General features: G+C 34.3%; 2 protein-coding genes across 2 annotated transcripts; both read right to left on the minus strand.

The window, feature by feature from the left end:
• Positions 1-1,670: 1,670 nt before the first annotated feature.
• LOC142241692 (uncharacterized) lies at positions 1,671-2,527 on the minus strand. Its single transcript, XM_075313488.1, has 3 exons — positions 2,390-2,527; positions 2,178-2,311; positions 1,671-2,111 (listed from the first exon to the last, which is right to left on the minus strand). The coding sequence occupies exon 3, from the start codon at positions 2,098-2,100 to the stop codon at positions 1,795-1,797; it is 306 nt and encodes a 101-aa protein (XP_075169603.1). The 5' UTR covers positions 2,101-2,111; positions 2,178-2,311; positions 2,390-2,527; the 3' UTR covers positions 1,671-1,794.
• LOC142231325 (uncharacterized) lies at positions 2,200-5,986 on the minus strand. The gene is made up of 3 exons (XM_075301939.1): positions 5,941-5,986; positions 2,390-2,543; positions 2,200-2,311 (listed from the first exon to the last, which is right to left on the minus strand). Exons 1-3 carry the CDS (start codon positions 5,984-5,986, stop codon positions 2,200-2,202), a joined length of 312 nt encoding a protein of 103 aa, XP_075158054.1.
• Between the last annotated feature and the right edge of the window lie 7,415 nt (positions 5,987-13,401).

Raw genomic sequence — 13,401 nt, forward strand, 5'->3', positions numbered from 1 at the left:
CAGGGAATAGAATTAGCATTGTAGCTATGCGTGCCAAATTTGGTTGAAATCGGTTCATATTTAGATATAGCTCCCATATATAGCTTTCGCCCGATTTACACTCATATGACCACAGAGGCGAATTTTTTGCTCCGATTTAGTTGAAATTTTGCACAGGGAGTAGAATTAGCATTGTAGCTATGCGTGCCAAATTTGGTTGAAATCGGTTCAGATTTAGATATATCTCCCATATATAGCTTTCGCCCGATTTACACTCATATGACCGTAGAGGCCAATTTTGAACTCCGATTTAGTTGAAATTTTACACAGGGAGTAGAATTAGCATTGTTGCTATGCGTGCCAAATTTGGTTGAAATCGGTTCAGATTTAGATATAGCTCCCATATATATGTTTTTCTGATTTCGACAAAAATGGTCAAAATACCAACATTTTCCTTGTAAAATCGCCACAGCTTAGTCGAAAAGTTGTAAAAATGACTCTAATTTTCCTAAACTTCTAATGCATATATATCGAGCGATAAATCATAAATAAATTTTTGCGAAGTTTTCTTAAAATTGCTCCAGATTTAAATGTTTCCCATATTTTTTTAATAACATTGTGTTCCACCCTAGTGCATTAGCCGACTTAAATTCTGAGTCTATAGATTTTGTAGAAGTCTATCAAATTCTGTCCAGATCGAGTGATATTTAAATGTATGTATTTGGGACAAACCTTTATATATAGCCCCAACACATTTGACGGATGTGATATGGTATCGAAAATTTAGATCTACAAAGTGGTGCAGGGTATAATATAGTCGGCCCCGCCCGACTTTAGACCTTCCTTACTGGTTTATTGTACGTTTGGTTTTTTGAATGGAAAATGTATAGTCAAATTAAAACCTTCAATTTGAATTTTCAGTGCTTTTTATTGGTTGTAAAAACCATCGATACACCGTATAACGATGTTATCATTTTGGGGTTGTCAAAACGTTCGTTAAACAATCGAAAAAGCGTATAAAATATTGATTTCATGACGCTTTGAAAACGTTAAATACGATCGATACACCGTAGAATTATGTTATCATTTTGGGATTGTAACAACGCTTTTTCCGGTTGATATTTTTACAATGCTTTTTCGATGTTTTTTCTGATTGGGATGTTTTCCCTTTTTGCAATCTTTATTAAATAGAAAATGTCTAGTTAAGTCCTCAAAGATTGGAAATAAGTTATATGGTTAGATAAAAAAATAAACCGCTTTCCATGCGATGCAAAAGAACATTACTAGTAACGTCCTCAGAATATTACTGGTAATGACTTGGTGACGACAAAATCTCCAAAAAACACCACGTCAAGCAAACCGTTAAACATGGAATGGGAAGATTAATGGTATGGTGATGGTGGCTGCTGATTTAAATGGAAGAAATCATGAAAAATGTAGACCTTGATATTGTGCAATCAAATTTGACTAAGGTTGTGAGGCTTCGACCCTACCTTGGGGAGCAAGTTGTTTTTCAACAAGACCTCAAACCCAAGCATACTTACATAATAGTAAAGAAATGGTTATCTGAGCAAAGTTTTCAAATCGGTTTTGTTCTCCACTGTATGTCGAACAAAGTTCTAAAAAAGTTTCAAGAGAGACAGTAGAAAAAAGATATTAAGTTAGTTAATAATATTATCGATGAAAAAAAATTGCTCATAAAACATTTGTAAACATTTTTTAATTTAATATTTTTTTACATCTTAAAAACTACATATATATAATACCTCGAAATAGACTTTATCATCTATTATTATTTGGTTCCAGTATGTCAGTTCACTGATAAACTAAATCCTCAATGAAATATGTGGCAGGAACAAAAGCGAAAATTTTCTTAAAACGATCACTCATAATAGTCTGAACAGTGGCTGTAATCGAAGGTTTCAGAACTTCATACAGCTCCCTCCAATTGTTGTTGATGAGGGCATTGGCCGATTCCTCCAAGACTTGTTGGCCATTAAAGATATTATCCAAATGCATTTGGAATCCACCAATTTCTCGAACATCCACACGAAGTTTTTCCACATCGGTGAATAAATGATCATGTTCGCGACGAATTTTAGTTCGTATAGCAATGTCCATTTTAAGATTTTCTTTAAAACCAAATCAACTAATTAATAAAATTTCGAATTTTCTTCATCGTTGCCATATATACTCACGAATAGTGATTTTCGCTTTACCCTATCCATTCAAAGGCAATGATAGGACACGACCTTTTAAATCACAATCAGAGTTCATATTTAATGTTGGTATACTCATTTGCAGCTTAGTCACTCCCTTTGCATGTTCGTAACTATGGAATATTCAAATGATGAGAGGTTTTTCTTAAGTGTATAAATTCAATTTTCAACAACAATAGCAAAACACATACCTGGCATCTAAGAAGCTCGTATCCTTAAGTCCGGTCATTTCTACATTGGTTAATTCAATGTTTAACGATACTGGACTGTTGCCATCTTCAGCTATGGCAACCCGTTTAACATACAAAGGATCGAATGGGGCAAATGACTTTAAGCCGGGAAGGCCTGAAAATAGAAAGTGAACATTAATATAAGTAGGTAAAATTGGTGCAAATTGCGACTGATAGATTTATCACATGACTGATCGGCACCAGTCAGTAAATTTTCGTATATACACTGAAAAATATATTTACTTGGTATTAAAGACAACCTAAATTTTAAGATGTGAAGATTTTTAACTCAAGTTTTTTCCTTCAAATTTCGAAAAGTAATACTTAACAAGTGAAAAATAATACTTATATCTAATAATATTGCTAGAATTTGTCGTAGAATATTTACTTATTTTTGTTAAATCCACGTGACATCTGCATTCGTAATACAGTTTACTTAAATTTTTCTAAAATTAACCAAAATGTTCCTTTCTGGTGCTTTTTGAGTGTATGTCCCCAAAAATTGCTGTTTTTTAAGAAGAACAAGTAAGGAAAGTCTAAACTCGGGCGGGGCCGACTATATTATACCCTGCGCCACTTTGTAGATCTAAATTTTCGATACCATATCACATCCGTCAAATGTGTTGAGGGCTATATATAAAGGTTTGGCCCAAATACATACATTTAAATATCACTCAATCTGGACAGAATTTGATAGACTTCTACAAAATCTAATGCACTAGGGTGGAACACAATGTTAGTAAAAAAATATGGGAAACATTTAAATCTGAAGCAATTTTAAGGAAACTTCGCAAAAGTTTATTTATGAGTTATCTCTCGATATATATGTATTAGAAGTTTATGAAAATTAGAGTCATTTTCACAACTTTCCGACTAAGCAGTGGCGATTTTACAAGGAAAATGTTAGTATTTTGACCATTTCTGTCGAAATCGGAAAAACATATATATGGGAGCCATACCTAAATCTGAACCGATTTCAACCATAGCAATAATGCTTATTCTACTCCCTGTGCAAAATTTCAACTAAATCGGAGCAAAAAATTGGCCTCTGTGGTCATATAGTGCAAATCGGGCGAAAGCTATATATGGGAGATATATCTAAATCTGAACCGATTTCAGCAAATTTGGCACGCATAGCTACAATGCTAATTCTACTCCCTGTGCAAAATTTCAACTAAATCGGACCAAAAAATTGGCATCTGTGGTCATATATGTGTAAATCGGCCGAAAGCTATATATGGGAGCTATATCTAAATCTGAACCGATTTCAACGAAATTTGGCACGCATAGCTACAATGCTAATTATACTCCCTGTGCAAAATTTCAATTAAATCGGAGTAAAAAATTGGCCACTGTGGTCATATAGTGTAAATCGGGCGAAAGCTATATATGGGAGATATATCTAAATCTGAACCGATTTCAGCAAATTTGGCACGCATAGCTACAATGCTAATTCTACTCCCTGTGCAAAATTTCAACTAAATCGGACCAAAAATTTGGCATCTGTGGTCATATATGTGTAAATCGGCCGAAAGCTATATATGGGAGCTATATCTAAATCTGAACCGATTTCAACCAAATTTGGCACGCATAGCTACAATGCTAATTCTACTATCTGTGCAAAATTTCAACTAAATCGGAGTTAAAAATTTGCCTCTGTGGTCTAATGAGTATAAGTCGGGCGAAAGCTATATATGGGAGATATATCTAAATCTGAACCGATTTCAATAAAATTTGACACACTTGACTACACTACTAATTGTACTCCTAGTGCAAAATTTCAACCAAATTGGGGTAAAACTCTGGCTTCTGGGACCGTATGAGTCCATATCGGGCGATAGATATATATGGGAGCTATATCTAAATCTGAACCGATTTCTTCCAAAATCAATAGGGATCTATTCTGAGTCAAAACACATACTTGTGCCAAATTTGAACCTAGACTTTGATTACAAAAATGTGTTCACGGACAGACGGACATCGCTATATCGACTCAAGAGCCCACCCTGAGCATTTTTGTCAAAGACACCATGTGTCTATCACGTCTCCTTCTGGGTGTTGCAAACATATGCACTAACTTATAATACCCTGTTCCACAGTGTGGCGCAGGGTATAAAAATCCTTAAGTATAGCCTCCATATAACATAAGCCAATACCGATTTGGCCGATTTGACTTCTAAGGCCTACTAGAAGAGTAAATTTCTTCCGATCTGCTTGTAATTTGCCCAGTATGGGGTTTTTAACAGCCGTATAAAATTTTTTTCATATCAGTTCATACACGGAAAAAAAGTGAACTGTTTTATAGGAAGAATGAACTACCTCGCACGAAAATTGAACTAAATTTTACTCCACATTTTGAGATTTCCACAGAGCGTTGTTAAAACCAGGAAAATTTAATGCTTTGTTGTACTTTTTAACTGCAGTTCACGAAATTACATCCTCTCATAGAAGAAAAAATGAACTAAAAGTAAAGAAGAAAATCATTCGCGCCAAATCATGACCATTTTAACCATACAGTAGTTCATTCTTACTATTTTGGGAATCGTACGAAAATCTTCATTTGCTTTAGATCATATTGAACTTTTGTGTACGGCCATTGAACTTTATATCCACGTTTAGTTTATACAATTTTTGAGACATACTTAAAAAAAATAATAAAATTTAACTACTAGCAAATAATTTTTTTCCAATAAAAATAAGTTAAATTTAGCGTTAGTTTAACTACGGAAATTTTTTTCTGTGTAGTTATATATAGCCGCCATATAAATGGATCAAGAACTAAAGTGGTTTATATATACACGGACGAAAAAGACTGGTTTTCATATGTTTGGATGTGAAAACTACATGTTTGGAAGTCAACTTTTTAGCGCATTATTTTTAATAATAATGTTCATAAACCAGCATAACATGTAATGTTCATAAACTAGCATAACATGTTTGCGATGTAACATTTTTTTTAGAAATTGCTTATAAACTTATATGTGTTTAGAAAGAGAGACCTAGAGAGTATGCTGTAAGTAAAAAAATCGGCGCCTTAAAAATATATACACTTAAAGAAAAAGTTTTTTTCTACCAGTGTATGCCTAAGGTGAAACATAATATAATATACAAACAATATTTTGTTTGGACCAATTCTGAAAATATATATGCTTGAAGTAGAATGTGTTTGGGAGAATATGTTACAGAAGCGATTTTTTGAGGGTGTAGGTATTTAATCTGGCTTTTTATAGCCACCACCATGGAACTGTGATGGGGTATAATATGTTTGTCATTCCGTTTATAACAAATCGAAATATCGCTTTACGAATACATAAAGTATATATATTCTTGATCAAGGAGAAATTCTAAGACGATATAGAAGTCCACAAAGACCTGTGTCGAATTTAGTTTATATGGGTATATACTTTTGTATAGCCCCCATTTAGGCCGATGACCCGTTTTGAATTCTTGTATATCTAGAAACCGATTTTCCGATTTTCCTAAAAATTGTAAATCTAGAAGTATGTTAGAACCATTAAGGGATTTTTCAATTCGGTAAGGGTTTGATACAATCCTCATTTACACCGGTCTTCCGATTTAACTTAAAATATAGAACAAATTCGGTTCTTGTCTGCAAGCAGGTTTTGATACAGTCCTAATATTAAGAGAGCCCACCTGAAATTCTATAGATTCAAGTTTTCAGTGTAAATACCTTAGCTCAACTGTGTAAAATTTCATAGTTAAGCTGATATCTTAAACTGTTTTTATACCCACCACCATATAGAATGGTGACGGGGGTATAATAAGTTTGTCATTCCATTTGTAACACATCGAAATATCGATTTCCGACTATATAAAGTATATATATTCTTGATCAGGGAGAAATTCTAAGACGATATAGCATGTTCGTCTGTCCGTCTGTCTGTCTGTTGTAATCATGCTACAGCCTTCAATAATGACGCTATCGTCCTGAAATTTGGCACAGATTCGTTGTTTGTTTGCAGACAGGTCAAGTTCGGAGATGGGCTATATCGGTCCAAGCTTTGATATAGTCCCCATATAAACCGACCTCCCGATTTTGGGTCTTGGGCTTATAAAAACTGAAGTTTTTATCCAATTTGCCTGAAACTGGAAATCTAGAGGTATTTTAGAACCATCAAAAAGTGTACCGAAAATGGTGCCTATCGCTCCATGTTTTGGTATAGCCCCCATATGGACCGATTTTTCGATTTTGCTTCTTGAGCGTCTAGAATCCGTAGTTTTTACCCAATTTGCCTGAAATTGGAAATCTAGAGGTATTCTAGGACCATAAAAAAGTGTGCCGAAAATGAGGTGTATCGGTCCATGTTTTGATATAGCCCCCACATAGACCGATCTCCCGATTTTATTTCTTGGGCTTCTAGAATCCGTAGTTTTAATCCAATTTACCTAAAATTTGAAATCTAGAGGTACTCTATGACCCTAAATGCGTGTGCCGAAAATGGTGAGTACCGGTCCATGTTTTGATATAGCCCCCATATAGACCAATCTCCCGATTTTACTTCTTGGTCTTCTAGAATCCGTAATTTTTACCCAATTTCCCTCAAATCGGAAATACAGAGGTCTCCTAGGACCTTAAGGAGATGGGCCGAAAATGGTGAGTATCGGTCCATGTTTTGATATATCCCCCATATGGACCGATCTCCTGATTTTACTTCTTGGGCTTCTAGAATCTGTAGTTTTAACCCACTTTGCCTGAAATTGGAAATCTAGAGGTATTCTAGGAAAATAAAAAGATGTGCCGAAAATGGTGATTATCGGACGATGTTTTGATATAGCCCCCATATAAACCGATCTCCCGATTTTACTTCTTGGGCTTCTAGAAACCGTAGTTTTTATCCAATTTGCCTGAAATTGGAAATGTAGAGGTATTCTAGGAAAATAAAGAGATGTGCCGAAAATGGTGATTATCGGTCCATGTTTTGATATAGCCCCCATATAGACCGATCTCCCGATTTTACTTCTTGGGCTTCTAAAATCCGTAGTTTTTATCCAATTTGCCTGAAATTGGAAATCTAGAGGTATTCTAGAACCATAAAGGGGTGTGCCGAATATATTGAGTATCGGTACAGTTTTTGATATAGTCCCCTTATAAACCGGCCCTCTGATTTGGGGTCTAGATTCTAGAACTACAATTAAAGGTGCTGAATACTGTGTGTATATTTCCATGTTTTGGTATAGCCCCCATTACACCGAACTCCCGATTTAACTACTAGAGTTTCTAGAAATTGTAGTTATACCCTTCACCACTGCTGTGGTACAGGGTATAATAAGTTTGTGCATTTGTATGTAACGCCAAGAAGGAGTAATCATAGACCAACCTTCTAGTATACGGATCGGCTTAGAATTAAATTCTGAGTCGATTTAGCGATGTCCGTCTGTCTGTCTGTCTGTCTGTCCGTCTGTCTGTCTGTCTGTTGATGTATTTTTGTGTGCAAAGTACAGCTCGCAGTTTTAGTCCGATTGTCCTAAAATTTGGTATAGGGTCCTGTTTCGGCTTAAAGACGATCCCTATTGATTTTGGAAAAAATCGGCTCAGATTTAGATATAGCTGCCATATATATTTCTCACCGATCTGGTCATAATTGGCGTGTATATCAACCGATCTTCCTCAAATTCCGTACATCCGAATATTTTATGGGTCTCGAAAAACTTGCAACATATCAGCCAAATCGGTTCAGATTTAGATATAGCTCCCATATATAGCTTTCGCCCGATTTACACTCATATGACCACAGAGGCCAATTTTTAACTCCGATTTAGTTGAAATTTTGCACAGGGAGTAGAATTAGCATTTTAACTATGCGTGCCAAATTTGGTTGAAATCGGTTCAGATTTAGATATATCTCCCATATATAGCTTTCGCCCGATTTACACTCATATGACCACAGAGGCCAATTTTTAACTCCGATTTAGTTGAAATTTTGCACAGAGAGTAGAATTAGCATTGATGCTATGCGTGCCAAATTTGGTTGAAATCGGTTCAGATTTAGATATAGCTCCCATATATATGTTTTTCTGATTTCGACAAAAAGGGTCAAAATACCAACATTTTCCTTGTAAATTCGCCACTGCTTAGTCGAAAAGTTGTAAAAATGACTCTAATTGTCCTAAACTTCTAACACATATATATCGAGCGATAAATCATAAATAAACTTTTGCGAAGTTTCCTTTTACTAACATTGTGTTGCACCCTAGTGCATTAGCCGACTTAAATTTTGAGTCTATAGATTTGTAGAAGTCTATCAAATTCTGTCCAGATCATGTGATATTTAAATGTATGTATTTGGGACAAACCTTTATATATAGCCCCCAACACATTTGACGGATGTGATATGGTATCGAAAATTTAGATCTACAAAGCGGTGCAGGGTATAATATAGTCGGCCCCGCCCGACTTTAGACTTTCGTTACTTGTTTTTTTATCCAATTTGCCACAAATTGAAAATATACTGGCATTTTAGACCCACAACAAAGTGTATATGATTTAGTTTTATCGGTCCATTTGGTAAGACCTCCATATTGTAATGTGCAACTTGTTATTTATGTACTTTATTTATTAAGTCTGTTAAGTCTGTAGACTAAGTAGGCGAAGAAATTGAATTGATTTGGATAAAGGAAAATAAATTAAAAAGGAATTTATCGACAGCAATATTAAAATTCAGGTGTGGGGTCGAAAAAAAAAGTATATATAATGGAATTGCGCCAATCTCGACAGAAGATTATAGAAGCTTTGAAGGTAGCGAATGTCCCATTTCCGAACACTGCTTCAGTGGCTCAGCTAAGAGTTCTCTACGATTCATTACGTGCCAATCCTGAAGATGGAAGTTCAAATCAAACATTATCTGGTGAGGACAACATGGATAGAACTCAAAACCAATTGTTATCTAGTATAGCGGTTGGGGCTTCCGCAATTTCTGAGATGCCGCCCATACATTCTGATGGAACACAAAACTCGACAATATGTGATGCTATGGCAGACCTTTTAAACTGTGAGAATCTTCAGCAACCAAACACTTCCGTTCCTTCTTCCATAACCGCTACTTCCGTTCCTTCTTCCGTAACCACTACTTCCGTTCCTTCTTCCGTAACCGCTACTTCCGTTCTAGTAAACTTAGGATCACAAGAATTTCCTGAAACTTCCGTAACTATGCCAAATACAAGATTGGATGCCGTTTCCGTCAATCCTAATGTGTTTTCGAGAGAAGCTTTGGAGCTCGAAAATGAGATAAGAATTTTAAGAATGAAGCAAGAAATGTTGACTCTTCGCAACCAAATAGATATTCTAGAAAGAGATGCTGGAAACTCCCCACGACGTATTAATTACGAAGAACTTTCAAAGATGGTCCCCAAATATTCTGGTAGTGATGACCGTGATATTAGTAAATGGATTAATATATTCGAAACATATACTGAAAACATGAGGGAGCATGACAAATATTTGTGCATGAGATTTTTGTTGGTTGGTACAGCCCGAGAATTTATGGAAAACTCTAAACTCGTGGACTATCCAGAATTAAAAAAATCTCTCTTGGGTATATTTAAGAGAACAATTACGCGAGAAGAAATTTATCGCAGGTTACGATTGCGTAAATTAAAACCAACCGAATCTTGTGTCGCTTATATTGTCGCAATGCAAACTATAGCTGCGGATGCCCAAATCGACGAGCAAGAACTTATTGATATAATTATTGACGGAATGGAAGACAAATCTAATAATATAGCAATTCTCTATGGCTCAAACTCATTACAAGAATTATTGTGCAGAATCGAAAGATACGAGAAGCGTCGCTCAAATAAATCCTGTGATCCTGTATTTGCTAGCAACGCAAAAATCATACGTTGCTTCAATTGTTCTCAATTCGGTCACACGAAGAATGCCTGTCAGAAGCCCATACGACTTCCCGGATCCTGCTTTTATTGTTATCAAATGGGTCATTTTTTTAAAGATTGCCCCAAAAGAAGACACATTACTGCCCCCATTTTTTTAAATAATGATATTGTAGATACAACACAAGTATAGAAGGCGCCCTGATCATGAAAATTGCTTGAAACTGAATGCAAAATTTCCAGATTTTACTTCTCGTAGTCATTTAAATAATTGGAATGAAAATCCACAGATTATAGATTTCAAATCAAGGCATTATTTCATCATTTTCTTGCACACTTACAAGAGATGTTTATGATTCCTCTCAAACTCAAACAAAAAATGGTTCTTATAAATTCAGAATTTGATCTAGTCTTCATATGTAAAATCTTTACATTTATCTGTGGGAAGCGTACTGGTTGAGGTGATCTGCTTGGGAAAATATCATCAAACCCCCTTGAAATTTTCAAAGGATTCATGATTCATGGTGGTGGGTATTTAAGATCCGGCCCGGCAGAACTCTACTACTGTATATACTTGTTTATGTTGATTTCACCTCGCTTTATGTCTTGTCATCACGTTTGCCACAGTTGGCAGAATATTACCAAATATTTTTTACTGTTTGGTAAATTGGTAGAATTCTTGATGTTTTGGTAGATTTTGAAAAATATTCTTCCCCAACCAGAGGTACTTCACAGATTTACTCTTGAAAACAAAAATGACAACATTTTCTAAAGAGATAAAATTTTTACAAAATGTTCTAAAGAACTAAAATTTTGACAACATTTTCTATAGAAATAAAATTTTGACAAAATTTCCTATAGAAATAAAATGTTGACAACATTTTATATAGAAATAAAGTTTCGATAAAATTTCTATAGAAGTGCCCATATGTAATAGGTACTTTTAGTTAATGTGGTATCATAATGGACAGAATAGAGCCTGAAAAAAATCGGGCTGTCACTTTAACCTAACCTTCTATAGAAATCAAATTTTGACAAAGTTTTCTATAGAAATAAAATTTAGACAAAATTTTCTATAGAAATAAAATTTTGACCAAATTTTTTGTAGAAATAAAATAAAATTTTGACAAAATTTTCTAAAGCAATAAAATTTTGACCACATTTTCTATAGAAATAAAGTTTTGACAAAATAAAATTTTGACTAAATTTTCTATAGAAATAAAATGTTGATAAATTTTTCTATATACATAAATTTTTTATAGAAAAGACAATTTTCTATAGAAATAAAATTTTGACTAAATTTTCTATAAAATAAAATATAAAAATTTTTTTCAAAATAACCATACAAATCAAACACTGTTTGTAAAATTTTGGTGGATCATTTTTGGCTCGAGTGGCAACCGTGCTTGTCATACTTTTGTGTAACTCCTACATAAACCAATTTTCCAGTTTTACATACCTAATTATGAATTCGGCTTACAAAATTAGTTGTTTTATATTTTTTTATAAATTCCTCAAATCATTTTCTAAATTTTTTGCGGTAGGGTCAAATGATTCTAACTCTTGGTAGAGGGCAAATGGGTTTCAACCTAGTCATATTGAGCATAAAGCTTTAGTTTCGTTATAGTTTTAAAATGTTGTTGTTGATCTACTGTGCATTTGTGTTTATGGTATTGGTTGAAAAATTAATAATTACCATCATTCCAATGTTGAAAAGATTCTTGGAAATCTTTAGCAAAACATTTATTAAATCCTGGTTCTATTTGCTTGCAAGGTGTGAGAAAGTCCGCTGTAAGGGAAAAAATTAAATTTATTTTATTGGAAGCCCTTTTTGGGAATTGGATTTTGCTTACGTTTCACAGCAAGAAATTTATCACCAGAAACTGCCGTAATGGCTAAGGTCATGGCCATCAGTACACCAATTTCTATTTTCAATTTCATAATGCTTTAATTATTTATGTTTTCTTCGAAAATATATTCTATCACATGCGCGAAATTAACACCAACTACACCAATGAAAAACTGATAAGAACTTCGACTTAAGTCATTGTTAAATTTATTAAAAACAAAAAAAAAAAAAAACAAATATATTAATGCAAAATAGGAAAACAAAACTGCTCTTCAAAACTAGAAGAGAATTTTGGAAACGTGTTTCACCAACTATTTAACGAATGTCGTTCATTGTGCTTTGGCCTACGGTTATATTTTACATATTGAGAAACAAAATTTAATTTGATATGGAAATTCAAAAATTAGTATCCATTAAGAATTGATACATTTCAATGGACCTGATTTGAGAAACGTTTATGCATTCTTATATAGAGAACATAGGAAGTACACTAGTTTATATTCTAATATATAAAAATTCTTATGATTGTTTTAGCTTAACATTTGCGCTGCACTCTCAGATCGTCTTTTACTGGTTTGACATTTATGCATTTCAAAAAGTTTCATTATGACAAAGGTGCAAATTGGGTGGGGAGTGTGCGAGTAACTATGACAATGCACAGTGGGTTTGGTTTTACTTAGTATACGAGGCCGAATGATCGGCCAAGACGAGTGTTGGGTACATTCCTGAAAGGATGGATTTTTGGATGTAACTTTTATATACCGAAAAAATTTTGCCCGATTCCAAAGACTTCCCAGCAAACACTAAGTAATGTAATGAGTTGTGCATACTACCCACAACTCATTACAATTTGCATTACCAAAAGTAAAACTCTCATTACACGTTGCATTACATTGCGATGAATGACTAACTTATAATAACAATAGTAGATTCTTTTCAGTAATTTGTGACGATTATTCTCCAAATGTAATGAAACTGGCCAAAGATTACCAGATAATGAGAGTTTTAGCTGGGTTGTCTTTACACTAGGTTAGGTTATGTGGTAGCCCGATGTATCAGGCTCACTTAGACTATTCAGTCCATGTGATGTCTTTACACTAAGAATGTTGGTATAGATTCCGGGCCAAATTAAAAACCCAACCTAAATTTAACGTAAAGTAAAAAAAACAGCTCCTAATGCAAAGTAGAGTCTCTTGACTCTAAGGACAAAACGGCTCCATTCAAACGTTTATTGACTTTTGGTCAAACTTTGTAACAGAGAAATGTGTTCTCTGTG

The sequence above is a fragment of the Haematobia irritans genome, chromosome 1 (assembly GCF_050003625.1).
Source record: "Haematobia irritans isolate KBUSLIRL chromosome 1, ASM5000362v1, whole genome shotgun sequence".
Classification (NCBI taxonomy): Eukaryota; Metazoa; Arthropoda; class Insecta; order Diptera; family Muscidae; genus Haematobia; species Haematobia irritans.